The 19516-nt window shown below is 39.8% G+C and overlaps 1 protein-coding gene across 7 annotated transcripts in view; it reads left to right on the forward strand.

Annotated features, from left to right (window-relative positions):
* LOC139995868 (uncharacterized) overlaps positions 1–16011 on the forward strand; it is a 147139-nt gene extending 131128 nt beyond the window's left edge. Inside the window, exons 3-5 of one of the 7 annotated variants that reach the window (XR_011802085.1) lie at positions 8698–9427; positions 9499–9803; positions 9878–16011. Coding sequence is in view for 3 of the 7 variants with exons in the window: in XM_072019772.1 (XP_071875873.1) it covers positions 8698–9723 (1026 nt within the window). In the remaining 4 variants the exon portion in view is untranslated. Of the gene's footprint in view, positions 1–8697 lie in introns of all 7 variants that reach the window. The other 6 variants (XR_011802084.1, XR_011802083.1, XR_011802082.1 and 3 more) reach the window with 6 other exon arrangements.
* Positions 16012–19516: the final 3505 nt, after the last annotated feature.

Consider the following 19516-nt stretch of genomic DNA (forward strand, 5'->3'; position numbering starts at 1 on the left):
TATCAGCAGCCGTTTTTGCCTTTGTCGAAGCGCCTCTACTCCGCAAGAATTAAGCGTTTACGTGAATCTTCGTCCACGACGTGGCGCGACGCGGCCACTCTTAACTTATCAAATTGCTTCGAACCGTCTATAATCGACTCTACTGACAATGCATCTTGGTCGAAAGGTAATTCGTTGGTCGTGCACCTTTTTTTCGACGATATTAATTTCAACTTTTTGGAATTTTATCTCTACCTTTTCTTCTTTTCGTATACAGCGCTCATAAAAGGTACAAACATATATTTGCATAGAGTCTCATTTTCCAACGAACGATTTCCTTACCAGCTGTTTTCTGCGCTTCGTTTTCACAATAGTATGTATCTACGTATTTTTTTATAATCGCAGTAAGAAACCTACTACTATAAACGATACGACATTTAACGTACTCGAACCTAATTGATCAAATACTATAACGCCAAATACGATGGAGTGCGAATGTTTTTCGTAGTTACTATTTCGTATTTAGAAACGAACAGAGATTGAAATGCCACGGAAGGCTGGATATTTTCACTTTTTGTTTAGATACCTGTTTTAATACCATTTATTTCTATGGTATACGATAAATAATCGTTTCAATTGGTTTTATTTGTCAACTAGTTTCAGATCGAGATTCAAAAATAGAGCAAATTTAAATTAAACACGCGCTCATGCTGTTTGAGTAACTACTTTTAAAAAATCCTTTAATTACTGTTACTGATTGGTCACGTTGATAATGCAGATTTCCTTTAAGAAGGCCATCTAGTTTTATGACTAATTAAGTACTCATGCGTGTATATTATTTCTTTATTTTGCTCCTGGTTGACGAAGAAAGATCCGATCTACTAACATATCGTAACGTGCGAGCTTCTATATATATATATATAATAAAAATTCTGTATGTTTGATTTAAAAATTAAATGTGTTTTTGCCATCCTCTTGAACGTTAAGAAAAGCATCAATAATATTATTCGTTTCTTACGAACAATCTTGGGTTTATCGTTTATTTTCGCAAGACTCGCGTCTACGAATCTACCGAGATATTTCAGATTATATTCGGATTACGATAGATAATTTCAGGTTAATATTAAAATTACCAGTCTTAAAGTTATCCACTGCTTTCTGGCCATCGAATCGCGTAAAAGTCAAGAGATCAAGGACTCGTCGTATTTTTCTCGCGTGATTTTTGTTTATAAATCACCCGACTATCCGAAACATGCACAAAACTGAAAGGAATCGATGCGATGCATCGTAGGTACGTATATTGCTCTTTTGAGCTCGTAAGTCATGAGCATAGCCCGGAGTGGTTGACGCTGTAACTCGCATATTCAATGAGTCGCCCGAAGTGCAAAAAAAATATAATCATAGCGAACGCCAGATTATTATAAATCAATCGATCTTGATCTTTTGCCCGATCCTGATTCAGGATATTAGCCGCGTTTAAATGCGACTTGGTCTACCCAGGTTACAAAAAACCTGACGCTTTCTCGCCTCGCAATCACGGATAATTTCTAATCCTTGAACGGCTCTCGAAGATGCGAGCGAGGATTCCGCGAAATTACTCCCGGTTTCCCCCGATTGCCTGATTACTTTCATCATTTGCACGTAGAAGTTGATCTCGTTCTATCGAAAAGAATGTGTCGAGATGCCCAAACTTGACTGAAACTGGCCAGTCACGTTTCCTATGTACACGTACATCGTTGAACGTGTCGCATTTATATAACGTACGTTTATGTTATATACGTATATATATATATATTTATATATTTATAGAAAAATATAATGCGTATCTGGCGCAGGAAAGGGAAATTATATGACATTACATCATCTATACCGTAATTTACGTGGTAAACGGTATTGAGAGGATCGACTACATCGGCCTTGAGCGTGTCATTACGTTAAGTACGTATATTGAAAAGATTTTCGCGCTTCCAGACTAAGCGTTGTTCGTAAGACGAGAAACCTTTTACTAAATGATAACGCGTAATCTGTGATGATGGCATTGCAGTATACGTACAATGTCATTGCGATCATAGTAATTTCTTACTCGTAAGTTGATGCGCATGAAACGTTGTTTATTTTTTCGGTATTTTTCGTACGTTCCGATCGGATGATACGTTACAACGTTGGAGATATTAAAAATAGAAATATTTTTGGCCTCGGATACGATACCGCCCGAGGCACGCGTCTAATTAGACAGTAACGAGCGCAGATATCGTAATTGTGTGCCATTCGTGGGATTATAATCCGATTCGACATCCACTATAATTTAGTTGACAAATTGCAGCTTTGCTTCTCATTAATTACAGACCTACTATTAACCTGCAAGTATTGAAAGGAACAGATTTCCACACTCGTGCCAATAATATCTGCAAAATAGCTCGCTGTATGCCGATCGATATATATTACAACTGGATCGTCGATCAAAAAATTACACACGAAGTCAATGCAACTACCATAATTTACTAGATTAAACGGGATATCGACGACTGTAATTGGCGCTGAGAAGAGACATTAACTTGAAAGTCTTATCGAGAGTCTTAATGATTTCGAAGAAGGCTAACAATCGAAAAATTACATGCGTGCACAAATGTCCAATCCCCTGTCGCGTATAATTTAATGGAAACATTTAACAGTGTCGTATATTTCTATATTGATTGTGTATTTTTATTAATTTCTGATACGATAAAAGTTATACAGGAAGAAAGAACGTTTATTTCAAGTTTCAAAGTACTTTAGACAAATACAGAAAATGTATGGCAAATTAAATTCCGCTGTTACAAACTTGAAATTTCCATTTAACGATAAATTCTTTGATAAGTCAAAAATATCTAGCGTTCTTTCTAGGATTCGATGTCAAGGATGATAGGTAGTTACGACCAATAATAATAATCGAGAATTTCAGGAATAGAAGTCAATAATATACGCGCATTAGTTGTTTCTACTCGCGTCAAATGCGTATAAACTGCCGTGCTGTAACACTCGTCTAATCGTAAGCGAGCGAAAAACTAACGACAAAATAAACTCCCAAAATATCGATTGATGCGCTACTTGATAAAAGAAACAAACAAGTAACAAAGTTGTAGAAGGAATCTTTTAAACGCTATTTTATTCTAACTATTTCATACGTATGGACAGACTATTTTTACAGTTTCCCATTTTATTCCTTTCTCGAATGTAATCAATTTGAACTCAGCGGGGGTATTTTACCAACAATTGAATCTCTGGCGAAGCGTACGCTTAAACAAACTGAAACAAGCTTAATCGCCTAAACTCGACCGAACAAACATACGTCAATTCTAATTTTGCAAGTAAACTTTTCAAACGGCTGAATGTCAGCCTGCAACGTGAAAGTTAATACGTGGACTGTCGGTTAGCGAGCAAACCCCTTGCATGGTCAGAAGGAAGTTTCATTGGCGCGGACAGGGTTAACAGGGACCACATGTCTCCGTGTATATTGACCGGTTCCAGAATAAAAGGGATACGATGATTTCAATAATTTCGCCCGCGCGTTCTTCATTCAAGCTGTTGACAGTGGAAAAAATCGGCTGCATCGACCCCTCTTTTCGTCGTAGTCGTAAATCTCGCAGGGAAAACACAAAGGTTTATTTAGGCGTCGGGTTTGATACACGATCGCTCGTTCTCGCTCGCCTACTGGAATTCGAGGGTGAACGCAATCATCGAATGAATAATCACGGTGCAACACGTGTTTCTCGATGCAGTGCATCGCGTGCTGCTCCACATTTATCGAAGCTACGACTAGTCGAAGAAAGTTTAACTATGGTTAGAGTTCAATTAATAGATACGCGTATACACTACCACTCGAAAGTGGAGTAGGACGTTCGTCCGTTTCTTTCTAGATGCGAGATAATGAAATTGTCGACGAAGAGATACGAATCGCGTGTGACTTTATCGTCTGCTATTAATGGTACGCATAATGGAATATCACGATACGCTGAAATAGACTTTTTAAAAGTAAATTGTGCGAGTAAAAAATTACTTCGTTTACTATTTTTCTTTTTAATTCGTAAGCTAGAAAATATGTAAATAAGCGATATCTTTAAAGCAGTTTGACATTTATCGTTTGCATCTAAACGATAAAGCTCTTTCGATTCACGGTCAATTGTAACTTGTGTAACTTAAACTTCGAAAGTACGTTTAAACGTAGAATTGATAACTAAATATTTCCCACGGTACGAAAAATAATTATAGCTTGAAAATGAAAGAAAATTATAGAAAATTGCACGTAAGAAACTTGTAGGTAATTTCTCGAAACAACATAACAGCGCAACGATTTATATAAACGCGAAACAGCACGGATTAATATTCCGTTCCATTGTCAACTTTACCCTCGTTTTTTATTATTATTATTCTTTCTACCACGTACATCTTGCTATACGTATTATTGACAATTATCATTATTATTAATATTATTATCGTCATCACAGATGTTCGATTATCTATTCGAACGAAATCCTCGGCTCTCGATAAACTTTATTATGCATAATCGATACCTGTACGAGTAAAATCGTACGAACGAAGCAACCTTCGTCGGTTCGCAAAGTGTGAGGAATGTTAATCAATGGTGAGGCTGTTGAACGGCAAATACGTTTGCCCCCTTCAGGAAAGTACATAAATCGTATTCTGGTTCGCAGAATTGGACAATCTTATTTCTGGTTCGCACCCTTCGCGAATGCGCAAATATATCCGGCGAGATAAATTACATTATTCGAGGGTCAATGAGATCGTTTCTGTAATCACGCGATGCACACGTAGCTCAATGAAATTACTGTTTCGTGGTATTCCACGTTTATCGCTGCTATAAACGACGGTATGCAACAGACATCGGGACTTTCGTTCTTTTTTCCAAGCCCGGCACTGAAGAATTAACGAGGCGACGAATCGGATATAAATCATGCGGTTGGATCCGTTAACGAAATTCATTGTCTCGTATTTTAATCGTATATGAGTTATCGCGACGTAGCTTTATGTGTTTTACGTTTTGAAGAATCTCTTACGGAAATGACTTACGTTAGGTAAAGATGAGAACGCGATGTTACATTTCGAAATATCGTAGAAAAATTGCCCCCCATCTTTAACGATTTACGCGATAAGATCTTCTTTACCTCCCGTATTATTTTTCAATAAATCGAATATAACGATCTTCTAAAGTCGATTACCCGTACGCAATTCTTACCGTTAAACGTTAGTACGCGTTAACGCACTGCGCGTACACACACTATATGCTATGTATAACTTGGGTCGGACATTAGCGTGGAATGGGACAAACGAAACGGGTGTGATCGCTTAATACGCACTTGGCAAGTGTAGATAATCGAAGATTCTGGTTGCTTGTCAGTAAGCGAGCCACAATATTTCTAAACTCGCTGTAATTACATCTCGTTCCGAGAGATTACGTATCTCGCGTATATCCTTTTTTCTAATTACACACTGCGTAAACCTGTTCCACACAAATTTGCATCGTTGTAAGAACCGCAAAGTCGATAGCGAGGTATTTTTATAATGACGGAAATTTTGCTCTTTAGCTTCACGGAAAGCAGACACTGGTCGGAAGAGAGTAAGCCCCGCCCTCGTTCCATCGACAAAGAATATAGCTCGATACGATTGATCGATCGATTGCTCCTTGAAAATTACTTTTCTTCCAGGAATATAATAAGAATACGTATGGAAGAAACGCTTTTCCTTTCTTCCGTCTATTTGGAACATGCGCGAACGAAGATCGAACAACGCGTGTTGTTGGTGCCGCAAACGAATCAATGTCAGTCCCGCCAACGATGTACGCGGAAAAGATGAAAGCCGGATCGAGTTTCCGACTTTGCACTTGCAGCCGTAACAGCGTCTGGACGCAACTATCCTCGCAGTATAGTAGCTACGTATGAAGCGAGTTGTTAATTTCACGCCAGCGAGTAGAACGGACGATGCAAATTCTAATCGTTAAAGACGTGATGTAATGTCGTTGTTATACCATTGACGTGACAATACGCGCGATGAACATGCGATGTACGAAATATCGGATATAATAATCGATACGCGTATGTACGTATGTAGTTAATAAATATACGAGGAGTACAGGGGAAGAACCCGATCAGCCATATTTTTGTGGGAGAGATGGTTGATCGTGTATTTTGAGATAATAATAGATACAAAGAATGTTCGCTAAGACGCTCGGTACTAGCTGATTCGCTATTGTTATCGAACGTGACTCGGACCGATGACTCGGACTGGTCACCTTACGATCGCGTTCGATTATTTATACTGATCGAGGGGGTACCGGTAACTGCCCGGAGTTTAGTTATTATCGCAGTATGTGTGTGTCCTACGATATTGATACTCCGAGGCAAGACCACACGTGGCTCGATCAGTCCTCTAGCTCGTGTGCCGCTACATTTTCAATTTTTTACAAAGCTACAGTTTTCTGGTTCGGTACGATGTCGATAAGTCCCACGTTGACAAAATTGTCTTCGCATTTGCTTTCGTTCTTTCGTTTCGTTTAAATTAATAATCTGTCAGAGAATAGCAGCAACGAAAACGCTGGAATTTTTAAGAATAACATCACCCACGATCTTCTTTACCTCAAATAACTTCACCTTTAGGCTAAACTTTAGACCTTGGACGAATTCTCATTCCTCTTACTAGTTTACGCATCAAATATATCTACTTAATTATGCAGTTGGCTTTGTATACTTTGTGCGTGTTACGAAACCTCGTAAAACGGCGGCTGCTTCGAAAAAAAGACCCTCCTGACGACATTTCCATTTAAAAAGTTACAGTCGTGAACGTTGAACTTCGCCCACGTCTGTGGCGTTACGACTCAATAACGCGAAACCCCTAAAGCGCGGCACGCGCAACCAATCGACTGTACAAAGTCGTGGCTTCCTTGTCGATTTTGCCAGCTCCCTATCTTCTCCGATACCGACCCGTTAAACCCACAGAAGCAATCGTGTTTCCTTAGCTTTCGGTAAATTCCGGCAAACCCTCGATTTCCCACGATAGATATTTCCTAACATAAATATATAATTTGCAGTTACGTTTTCTATTTTTAATAGCCAGATTAGATCTCTACTAGATTCGCAGCGATAAATACTATATTTTGCCAATGACAAAACGGATACAACATTCCTCGAACGATCTTCGACGGATAGCGAAAACAGACTTCGTGAAAGCGATAGAAGTTCGACGTTGCTGAGTGAAAAAGAGAAACCTGTTTTATCGAACCATTTTTAGCGGTTCTTCCCAATCCTCCTCGGTATCCAAGCATTTCTTCTAACGTTCCGTTATTTGATAAAAAACGGAAACTCGATATCGCTGAAACTGTTTTAAAAATATCGGATGTAACCGATTTTAGTCGTTAGTCGTATAGAAAGGAACAAGAAAGGTGGATGGAAAATCAGTAAGATAAACAAATAAAAAGTTAGATCGTTGAAGAAAACGAAGATAATGATATACCGACGATGGCAAGTGGCAAATGAGCATTAAATTAAAAACGGACACGCGAACGGTGGGCGGTTTCGGCGCCGTAAAGTCGGTTTTTCGTTCCGGTCGTACGCATTCTTTACGGTTGTCGACGGGCTGACCACGGATTTTTCCGCGGAGCAAACCGGGTAAACGCTGTAATTAGAGCCGATGAAGAACACAGCCGCTTTCGCTCGTCTAGAAACGAGTTACCATAAAGCGGACAGCGAAATCACAGCGCGGCGTAATGCCGGCGAAAACATAATGCTCGGTGTGCGGTCGTCGGTGGCCGGTCGAGCTGGTTCCGTGTTATACGTAATGTTAATTTACATCCTTCCATCGGGAAGCGTCGTTAATATTTCACCCCGCGTTAACGTTTCGCAAGCCGACTAGTAGCCAATACGACGAAACGAAGTTACCTGTTAAACGAAGGGGACAGAAGCGAGATCACGCGAACCACAGCACCTCGCCAATTAGAACGTGATAACGACGAGTAATTAGACTACGTCACTGATAACGATCGCGAAATCTTTGCTCGCTTCTCGGAACGAATAAATTCTTTCGATACGAGAATATCATACAAGTATGTTACTATGTGTAGCTAGCGATGGTATCCAGTTTAACGTACGTTCGATTTAATGACGTATAACGATGTCATTGCAGATGATACGCTGATAAAGTTATTGTTTTACGTTTATTGAAAACGTTTTACGTTTATTAAAACGAAATTGAACGTATTATACGCGCAGAGTCTGGAAAGTATCGGAACGCTGCTAGACACATTTTACGATTATACGTACCTTCTACGCGAGTTGGCTGAAATATTTTCAAAATTCATTAGCATCTTGTCGTTTCAGTTTCAAACTTTAATCAACGTGGTCGCGATAGTCGAGTCTCGTAGTACCGCTGATCGAGCGTACATCGAAACGTTTAGCAACGATATTTTTGGAATTTTTGAAACGTCGTATATGGGATTAATTTAGAATGTAAGGTTCCTGATAAAATATTTATATTCAGACGTAAATTTTATTCGACGGATCGACGAAATAATCGATGAACTCGCGAAAGATAGATTCGAAGTAAATTCACGACATTTTTTTTCCTTTACAAAATGCTGAAAAAGTTTTCGCACGCTTGACAACTTTTCTGAAAAAAGCCTAGACTCGACGTGGAAGCAACGACTAACCATCCCTTTGTATTCTGTTTCAGCGCGAGTACACGGACGACTGCGTGTTCAACGAGACATTGGAACAGCACAATTACAACACCTACAGCTCGGCGAAATGGTCGACAGCGAAGAAAACCTTGTACCTCGGATTGAACCGTCGTGGCCAGCCGAGGAGGGTACAGGCCAAGGGTCACAATTTGGGTAGACTGTCCGCCTACGCGCGGGTATTAACTCAGGTCGCTCCTTCGGACCGAGTGGAGGCTCTTCAAAGACGACTGTTGGGAGCTCAACACAACGTTCGTCATCGGCATAACAGTCATCGCGGCGATTTGATTCAGCAATCGCTCTGTCCCACTCTTCCGGTACCGGAAAAGGATGGCAGAGATAAATTCAGGTGTCGCAAGCGAAAAAAGAGAAAGAAGAGGAAGCGAAGGTGCAGGCCAGGCGAGATGCCAGGTCCACAGTGCCAAATGGTGGAGGAGAGCGGGAAGGGTGTGGTAGTTTCGGGCAGAAACGAGAGCCTAGCTTCGAACGGGACTTCGTTAGAGTCGAAGAGATCCTGCGAAGGTGCTGCGAGCGAGGAAGCCTGTCGAAGAGAGGCGCTTTCGGTTCCATCTAAGAAACGGAAGCTACGGGTCGACCAGACGAGAGGAGGAATATCGTCGGCTGGCGGCAGGAACATCGCTACGGGCAGAAACGTGGACACGAGCAGGAACGTCACCGCGAGCAAAGTGGTCGCTGGAAGTAGGAACGTCACCGCGAGCAACAACGGTGAGAGAAAAGCACCAGCGTCAAACTCAAAAAAAGTAAAAGCTGCTGGCAGCATGAGTCAAAGTAAAAAGCCCAATTTGACAGATGGGAAGAGAAAGAGGAAGAAGGGGCCAGCAGCGGCAGCGGCAGCGGCAGCGGCGGCGGGGAGGAGGAACTCTACGGTACCACTGGTCCGGAAGAGATTCAAGCCTGGCAAAGTGGACACCACGTCTGCGGTGCCCACGACAACTCTCGCATCGACCTCCGTAACGTCCTCCTCCTCCTGGTCGTCTCCTGGTACGTCAATCGCCCCTTGAGGGGAGGAAGTCTCGTCTAGGCGCAGAACCACAAGCCGTCTTCCTCGTCGAGGAACGTGTCCGTTGGTTCGAATGGTACCGTGAGTCCTCCTAGAATAAAGAGAGCGTTCGGTGGAAATCGCACGGAAACGATAAATCGGGTCGCTTTTTACAGCGTCGCAGCTCGAAAGAATCGGCGGTGACCGTGAACGTTCCTGAGATCGTTTTCGATCGATATTCTCCGAAATTCGAGCCCGTCTTACCGTGCAACTGTCCCGGACGAAGGATACCTCGAGATCGTTGTCCAAATTCTTACGCTATGGCCACGACGGACGAGTGTTCTGACCGACTGCCGTTTCCAACGAATACGTTGGAGCAATCGATATCGCTAGATAATCGAGAAGAGGCTGTTCTACGCGTGAACATAAATGTTGAAAATGTATAATAAAGTTTCAAAGTATCGATTTTCAGCAAATACGCGGGGCAAATTTTCAGACTCTATCTTTTCTTCAAAACCGTAGCCTTAAACGACAATGCGTAGATTCCTGCGAGTATATACGTTTCGATCATCGGATATTCTATTTCTCTGAATGACAATTCGAACGGAACACGAATCCATCGTAACGATATCCTTGCCCGTCGACGACGAAGACTCGTCTTCGACGACGTTTTCGAACGACTATTACGCGACTATTACGATCGATACATCGAACGTTCGCCATCTCGATCGAAGCAACGATCGAAATGACAATCGGCGGCGCGTTAGACCGTGCGAGAAGAATAAGCCGGTGGATGGAGTCGACGATGCATACGACAGCGAAAGGTTCGACACGCCGGAAACTGTATCTATAGTTATACAGCGAAGCTCCGGGGATCCCACTCGAGAGACTGGCCATGCGAGGCGGTACACGCGATCGCCTTGGGCCAGGCTCGACCGCGTTTCGCGGCAATCAATGTAAACTTACGTGTACATAGTAATCATGCTACGTTTACGATTAACAACATACTCCACATTTATGTATGACGATTGCGTGCGCATGAAATGTTCCCCGCGGAAAACCGTCGGTGTTTCGACCCCGCGAGTGGCTTCCAATCGAAAGAAATTCGAGGATCAAAGGATGTTCCACTTTTTTTTTTTTCACGATAAGCAAGATACTCTGTGGATGAATGCTTCGATCTCTTACGCTTCCAAGTATCTCTTCTCCGTACGGTGATCCGACTAAAAGATACAAATTTTCAAATTTCTTAACTTTACGCGATGAAACATTAACGATTAAACATTTTGATTTATGTAAAAGAGAGCTTGCGGAAGTGACGAGTTTCGCTTTTCATTAATTCCTTAATTTCATCAACACATACTTTACTAACTACGATACGTTCGTCGCAACAAGACAATACGAATCGAACGATGGTAAATTTAGCAAAGACGATGTATCGTCCCTTCTCTGTATTCTTCGATTTACGGAGTTTATCAATGTGTTTCGAGCGGCTCATGTATAGAATCTATAAAAATCAACGCTAAGCTTCGTTAACTCGGATCAGAAGAAAAATAAAATCTCAACCTTGCACAGTTAACATCGAATTCCATTCGAGAAACACGCCTTGAACACGGAGAAAAAACCTTCGAAAGACACGTGCCTGTCGAGACAACGTCCCATTAAGTCGAATCCCAATTCGCTTCGATTGCGAGCTGCTTTCTGCTAAGAAAAAGACACGCGGTGTCGGATAAAAGGAAGTTGAAAAGTAGAACGTTCTGTCTGGTGGATGATATGGGAAGAAACAGGCGCGTGTTGGCCGAGAGAGAGACGTAATTATCGTACGAGAAGGGATGTGGTGATGCGGTGGCATAAAATAGCGGCGAGGCCGTGTAACGAGCACTAAACTCGAGCTTTAATCCTCGAAGCACGATTCTCAGCTGATCTCGCGAGCAACGGTGCGGCCGCGTTCCGCGATCGTTCGCGAGTGTAGTCAATGATCTAATTACGCTGAACGGGCAGCCATGTACGTGGTTATTTTCTTAATGGCGACTCCACGGTCGATTTCTCTGCTCCTCGTAATTCCATGTAAACGTTTTCTACGATCGGTCGCATGGAAATCAATGAATTTGTTAATTCGCTTCGACCAAACCTTGTTTCTGTCGATACAACTTCCGCTTTCCCTCTAATAAGCAAAGTCACCGACCAAACACGCCAACTAATGTGTTTACGCATTAATTACGATAATATTACATATTAATTACGATAATCTCTGAAATGCACGCTCGTTACAGTGACACGCCTCGTACATGCCGCAGCATCGGGACCCCACCCCTCCTCTCTCTCTCTCTCGTCAGATGTTTCCGTAATTTTTGCAATTTTCGCCATCTTCCAGCGTATATTCCATCGAATCTCCTCTTGGATTATAAGTAAATCAGCCTACACACGTCGAGTCATATTAATATGCACGCATCGACTTCTAGGCTTCGTAAAACCGCGTTAAAATAGGCTTTTACTTATTAACCGAAACGATATATTGATTTTCGATCGATGCATGCTTCGAATACCGATGCATCGATACCGATCTACCGCTTGACGAACCAAGGCTGAGGTTTCTAACGTGCATATCCACGCAGGTAAGAGGCAAGAGAAACCTGATATCCCAGGCGCCACTCTTCTACAGTCCCGCGTAATACTTTGTCCTGATTCCAGTACTTTTCTTCGTCTCCCCCTTATCCACGTAATTCGTTATAAAAATCGTACGTTAAAATTTAACAACTGACGGATAAAGATATTTTGCCCCGAGTAACGTGCAGATAAATTTCATAGATCATGGAGCGCGCAACAGCAACAAGTTCGATGATACATGAAACGAATCTTTACAAACGAATTCGACGAATTAGCGGTAGCTTAGCATGCGAGATAATGGCCAAAAGGATTAAAAGTACTTTATAGATACCTTTCTATCGAAAAAATTCTCCGTGGAAACATCACCTTTGTTCGGTCAAACTGTACGTATACCTTAACCTGCATCGGGAATGCCAGAAGTCGATACGCGCGTCGTAAGATGCCTCGCGAGGTACGTTAAGCCGTTTAAGAGTTTCTCTCTCGTCTCGACTCATCAACCTGGGAAGTTGCGAGGCACAGTGAAAAGGAAAGACACCTTGAACATTATCAACGATACGTTGTCGCGATTAGCTGCGACAAAATAATGACTCGCAATAAGAGATGTAACGATGGTAGTATTAGGCGAGGAATACGGGAAATGAGACGATACGCGTGAGAGATGAAAGATAGATGAAACTAGTTGGACGATCGAGCGAGAGATCGCTGAGAGGAGACTCGAAGATAATATAATCGAGAAAATTAAAGAGATGATTATTAGGTCAGAACTGCGTGCGATCCTCGTAATAGTTTCGATTTCGCGGTACTTTTCTGCGCAAGATGAGATCGACAGACACATTTTTTCCCTTTCGCGTCGTTCGAAAGAGATTCGCGTGTCGTGTTCCTTTTTTTTTTTTCCTAGAGCGAACGCGTTTGTAAAAATCGACGCTTTCACGGCGAGACGTGAAAATGTTCGACTTTTGTCGCCTCGCTGTAATCGCGCGTTAAATCGCTCGTTTGCTGCAACAACAGCCACGTAACTCAAAAATCGCGATTCAAAAGGGTTTGAACGCTTTCGGTCGTTGTAATTTCGCGAATCGCGTGAAATTGACGTAATAAGAGAGCTGGCGAACTTGTACAATAAAATATCGTAATAGTCTCATTTGGTTAGAGATATCGCATTTGCCTTTAAAGTTATCTCCGTTTACTCCGCGATGAAGATTTATTTAATATTATGTCGTTATTGTAAAAAAATACTCTTAACAAGAAGCTATGTAATTGCAATAATGTCGTAATAATACAAGGATACTCTTTACTTTAACGAACTTTATATTTCTATTGTCACGATACGATTAGAATAGGAGCCAACGTGAAAACGCAACAGCGATACGAGTATTCTCGCGTGGTAAATTTTAGCAGCTCCACTTACAGGATTCGATCTGTAAAGGATACGAACGATCGTTTCTTTTCTCTTTTCTAATAACTTAAAAACTGCAAATTTTTAAGTACGTCGTTGTTACAGCAAATCGGAGAAATGTATTTGCTTGGTGAAAAAATGATGTTTCTGTCTTGCGTAATTACGTTCGTCGTTTATACTCGTCGTTTTGTACGATTATTCCACCACTTGGGAATCTTCTCTATGGCATCTTTGTAGAAGAAAAAAACCCGAGTTCGATGCAGAAAATACGAGCTAAATTTTTTATTTTTCTTCTATCCAAAAAATGTTAGAATGGTCGAAACGGGTGATAGAGTTTTGATAGTGCTACGTCTAGAGTTTAAAAAATAGGGAGGCTAAGAAAGAATCGTTGCAAATAGTTGCATTTACGCGTCTCCAGATTCGTATTTACTGCGTGTCTAACCGTTCAGTTAAACGAGCAGCGTTTCCTCAACGCTGAACATCGTCGCTCGAAACTATTTCTCTTAGCGCGACGAAAAACCGACGTTAGATTGCCAGCAACCTAATGAAAAGATAAATGAGAATCATCAGAGGGAAGCGTATTCCGATCGCGAACGATGGATGTGTTCGAACGAGGCAATAATAATAGTAAACGAATATCTATGTAATTCCAGGAGGAAGAGCGGTTTTCGAACCAAGTTCTGTAAGGTTTTTAAAGAAGGGGACGAATAATTTTGTACGACTCGTGTAAAGAGATTTAAAGTATTAAATTACTGAGAAAGAGAAGTATTAAAACATTTATAGAGATATTTACTCGTAAAGTTAACGTTAAGGTAAACCGAGCGTTTGTTATTGTCTAACAATGGGCAAAACCCAACTGCCAAAAATGTCTAATTCTACGATAAGATTGATCGATAGACTTAACGAGAATAGTAATTAAAATTGAAACTCGCGTGTCTTCCTAAGTACCGTAAAAGTAATCGACAAATTTGAAACTAACGGAGAATGTTTAGCTTTGTATTGTTCCGATTATAAAGAGAATCTTGTTAATATAATCGATTGAAAATATAGAATATTATATCGTGTCTGAGGTACTATAGGATCGATTACAATATTGTGTTCATTTTTTTTTTTTTTTTTCGTTTATTTTGTAATTTAATCCTTGCAAGGAATAGGATCCGAAGGATTGTTTTGTAAATTATTTATTGTTCGTTCTAATCAGAACCGAGATTGCTGAAAATTAGCAATAATCCTAAATATTCGTAGGTACGAACCTCGCAATTATACGTGTAGATCAAGCTTCGCGCTGAAGAAAATGGCAATAACAGAAAGATACTTTCGTTTCGCTTTCTTATACCAACACTGTGAATGAACTGCCTTTTAAATTTAATAATAAAAGTAGAGTAAAGAAGAAAAAAAAAAAAAAGATAGGAAGAAGAAGAACTGGCACGCGCAACTAGATATTTTACGATTCTAAAAATGTTCGTTGCCTAGAGCTAATCGCTCTAGCAGAGTTGTAATATTTTCTACCGTCAAAGAGAGATAGGGAACCGATTTATGAAAGTATGGAACAGTGATTGAAACTTAGCAATAGTCGATAAGAAAAAAAAAAAAAAGAAGAAGATAACCAGAAAGAGATTCTATCGCTCCCCAACGTCTCCTCGAATCTCGATTAAACGAGTTTGCGATATATTTACATATCGATAAGGAAAGAGTCCGCCAGAAATATCTTGACCTCGCTACGAATCTTGTAGGAACCACCTATTAATCTAGTAGTATATTTATTAAAGACTTATTTATTGTAAACAGTTGACTCCGTGTACATAGGTCTACGATCATTACTCATCAATCATGCGCATCGATCATGTGTTCTTCGTATGTTGTGTCTAGTGTCTATCCCTCGGGCATACGAATTCGTCAAAAATAATCGACAAATCTTTCTCCTTCTCCGCCGCCTACTCGTTTCCGGAAAATATTTTTGCGTTCGTATCGTAGAAAATCGTTGACAATGATGTGGTGAAAACATTCAGCGTATATAATAGTATGATTATAATGTATCTGATTAAAAATGTCTGAAATTTCAAATCGATAAATTCGAAAGGTACTCTTTACTTCGTTAAATTGTCAATTGACGCGGCATAATGTTTTGTAATATTTACAATTGGCAGAATGTTCTATATACGGCAACTACGATTACAATAATAAACGAAATATATACGGAATATGCGAGTGTACTTACATCGATACTACGTTAGTTTGTTATAAAACTGTAGACTAGAAAATCAATGTAATACATTGTCAGGACGCAATAAATGCAATTTATGTTTCTAAGAACACGATCTCTCTGAATTCTTTTCAAAATTGAACGACAAAGACAGCACGTGAATTCTATAAAATCGGGGGACACGTAACTAATATACGTTACACGCTTGAAATACAACATTTGACAAAGATAAGTAACAAATAAGAGAAACTTGCTAATGACAATAAAAATAAGAAAAATTTATAGCGTATAAAGAAGATGATATTCTCTGCTGAAGTAGTTTTTCGTTTATTTCGTTACACGTGAAATAGGAAGGAAAGATTACACGGAAGAACTTTTGTACCATAATCGGGCACAAAGTTGCAGCAATCTAGAGAATGAAATTTTCTTCTTGATCCAGGTGCTGGAAGCTTATCAACTAGGAAGTAGTTTTCCCAAGCGTAGTACCACGGTTACGCAAGCTGCCCAATAATAGTCGCTTCCGGCGGAACTGAAATTGGATCGCTTTACTCTTAACGAACAAAGTCAGTTTAATTTCCATTTCCAGATGATAACGCACACAGCCCTCTTATATTTCGGTTTCCTTAAATTACGGAAACGAAGCGGAGCAAATACTTTCATGCTCGGCTTTCATGAACGTTCCAATTAATTCGAACAGGCGAATTTATCTTGGCCAAATAAACTCCAGCTACTCGCAATTAGCCTACATTCTCTCGAATCGCAGTTCTTTTATCCTGTAATTTAGCTCTCTAACTTTGTCCAATCTAATTTAATTTTATCTTGATATCGCTCCCTCCTAAATCTTCTTTTACTTAAAGCAACGTATATAAAATAGCAGGCTTCCTTTTTAAATTGGTTTCTCCAAACTGAAGCTTAATTTGGGAAGAAACGAAGAGAAATTTTTGAGAGGATACAGAGATAAGCGTTTTTTTTTTGGCAAGCAGAAAGAAAATTTTATGCAAGCAATTTGAAATATCGTTTAAACATACTTTGAACATTTTTCCAAAAATAATATAAACAATAATAATTATACTCGTGTGATAAATAACAATAGTTGAGGATTAGCGTAGAAAATTTGATTACATGAAACAAAGAATATAGAGGTCGGAACGGAAACACGATGTTGTATACCATTTAAATGCGTATGACCTCGTAATACCCGATAAAAGTGAATTTTTTCTTATTTTTTTAATATTTTTAATCGTAACATATTGGTTTTATAAAAAGAGAAAGAAAGAACAAAATAGAAATTTATTTGAAGAAGTCACAATTTTTCGCTGCATCGTGTCACGTTATACACGAACGCAAGATAAAACCGAGCACTTTCCGTGTAAAGAAAGAACAGCACAGACGCGAATATTGATATTTTTGGCGAATTCCGAGCCACCGCAATTGTAACAAAGTATGCGTGTTTTATTCTTTTTCTTGACGAACGAGACAACGAGCGGTTCGTCGGGACTAGAGGTAAAAGACAATCATTGTAACGATACAGCATGCATGGACTGTAGGAGTTTATAACGAAAGACAATAAATGAAAGCGACATTTGTAAAGTGCGATGCGATGAAGATTCGACGGAAGAACAAGGGAACGTCTCTGAAAGCGATTTCGTTTCTGTGCGCGTCATTAAGAAAATCCGCGTCACGTGCCGTTTCGATTCGAGCAATACGAATGTGCTACACATTATACATTGTAATCGTCTGGAAAATCGCAATAAAGAGAAGCAAAGGGAAATACAACGATATAATCGTACTCATGCCATATGATGATCGTTTTCTTCGCGCTTAATACGTTCGTATACTCCATTACGGAAACAGGCAGTAACGGAGGAAAAAGTGTAACGCAAAAATTTATTTGTACCATTTTGATTGAATTTAAAAAGGCAGTAAAGTATCGATCAATTCCATGGATCGATGCCATGGACATTTTCAGTCATTTATGCGTTCGATCACGATAAATAAATTTATGCAAGTATGTCGGTTACCTTGTTGACAAGTTGTACGTTAATCACGCGCACGAATGATAGAATTTGTGAAAAGTAACACTGTGACAGTCTTGGTTCCAACGATAAGGAACTCGTACGACACTCTGCTCTAGAGAAAAGACAGTAAAATATTCCAACTGCAACTGAACGCAGTAAAACCATGTAAAAACCGATTAACGTCAATTTGCCACGAGTTGATTATTCGATAGACGCTGCCTTTTTTTACATGATTGAACTATTTATTTTGACTAAAACGACTGACAATACGCAGGAGAGAAAGGGCCAGGAAAGCGCAGAAATTTTATTACGAACGAAAGGAAGTGGTTATATGGTTATATAGTTATAGGCAGTAAAGAGAGTAGGGAGAAAATCAACGACGCTCATTTTTTGTAAATTCTTATTTTAAATATCGTTTTCTGATCGTGGACGCTTTTAAATTTAACGATAAAAAGAGTAAAATAAGTAGTTCTTCGTATGACACGCAGTTCTATCGAATTATATAAAAACTGCGCGATCGTTAATCTCGTACTCGTACAGCGATGAATTACAGTCAGTATTCGAGATCTTACGATCGTTGGAAGAATATTGATTTTGCCAAAAATTGCTCGATGAATAAAAATACGTATGAAAGAACGAGAAGAGATAAGGAACACGGAGAGGATTGATTTAGGAACAGGTCGACAACGAAACTGGTCTACCACTGCCGTTTTTACGCTCTTATCTAATTCTTATAGCTTGAAATTGCCAAGATTATAGAAACGAAAAAAAAAAAAAAAGGAAAGAAGGCAAAAGAGGATGAGCGAACGATTGCTAAAAAGATTGATAAGAAAGATAGAATAAAAGAATTAACCCTTGCCTCCGGGGTAAATGTTAGGACGCGATGCGACGTTTCGTTCTACTGTTTGATTAAACCGTTATTATCGACGCTAACATCGAAGATCCCTTTCCGCTCTTGTCCAGTTTCCTCGTGTATGTACAATTTCTTTCTGTTCCTTCCAAGAACAGTGGAAGAAGCAGCTGCGAAAAGAGAGACGGGAGTATGGAAATTACTCGGTATGCTCGTGCTACCTCTTGTGACGCTGATCCGATGGAATAGTTCGACGAAGAAAAAATGCGTTTAAGAAATTTATCTTCTCTCTTGTTCCTTCCGTGGAGAACCCCACCATATGATTCGTCGCCATATAATTTTTACAAGTAATAAAGAAAATATTATCGAACATAGTGTGATTTCCTTGTTTATTTCGAATATCCCATTTTCAACCAAAAATCGACAAAATATAAACTCTGAAATTCTCTAGTTCCGTTACATTTGTCTTATATAATCTCGCGATGCGTGAAGTACTGACACGTACGCACGCATTTAGCTCTGACATAGTCTTTACACGTTAAGATTTTTCGTTTGGTACAACGATAACGAAAGACGAAATAGTATTTTTAATTAACTTCTCTTCTCGGGTACTTTAAAACATTTATTCCGTACCATTTTTCTTATTTAATAGCTGAAACAAGTATAGTTGAAAAATAAGAAAGGATTATCTTTTTCTTGCCTCAAAGACTTGTCTAATTTTAAGCAATAATGTCAATTATCGACGAT

The sequence above is a fragment of the Bombus fervidus genome, chromosome 16 (genome assembly GCF_041682495.2).
Source record: "Bombus fervidus isolate BK054 chromosome 16, iyBomFerv1, whole genome shotgun sequence".
Classification (NCBI taxonomy): Eukaryota; Metazoa; Arthropoda; class Insecta; order Hymenoptera; family Apidae; genus Bombus; species Bombus fervidus.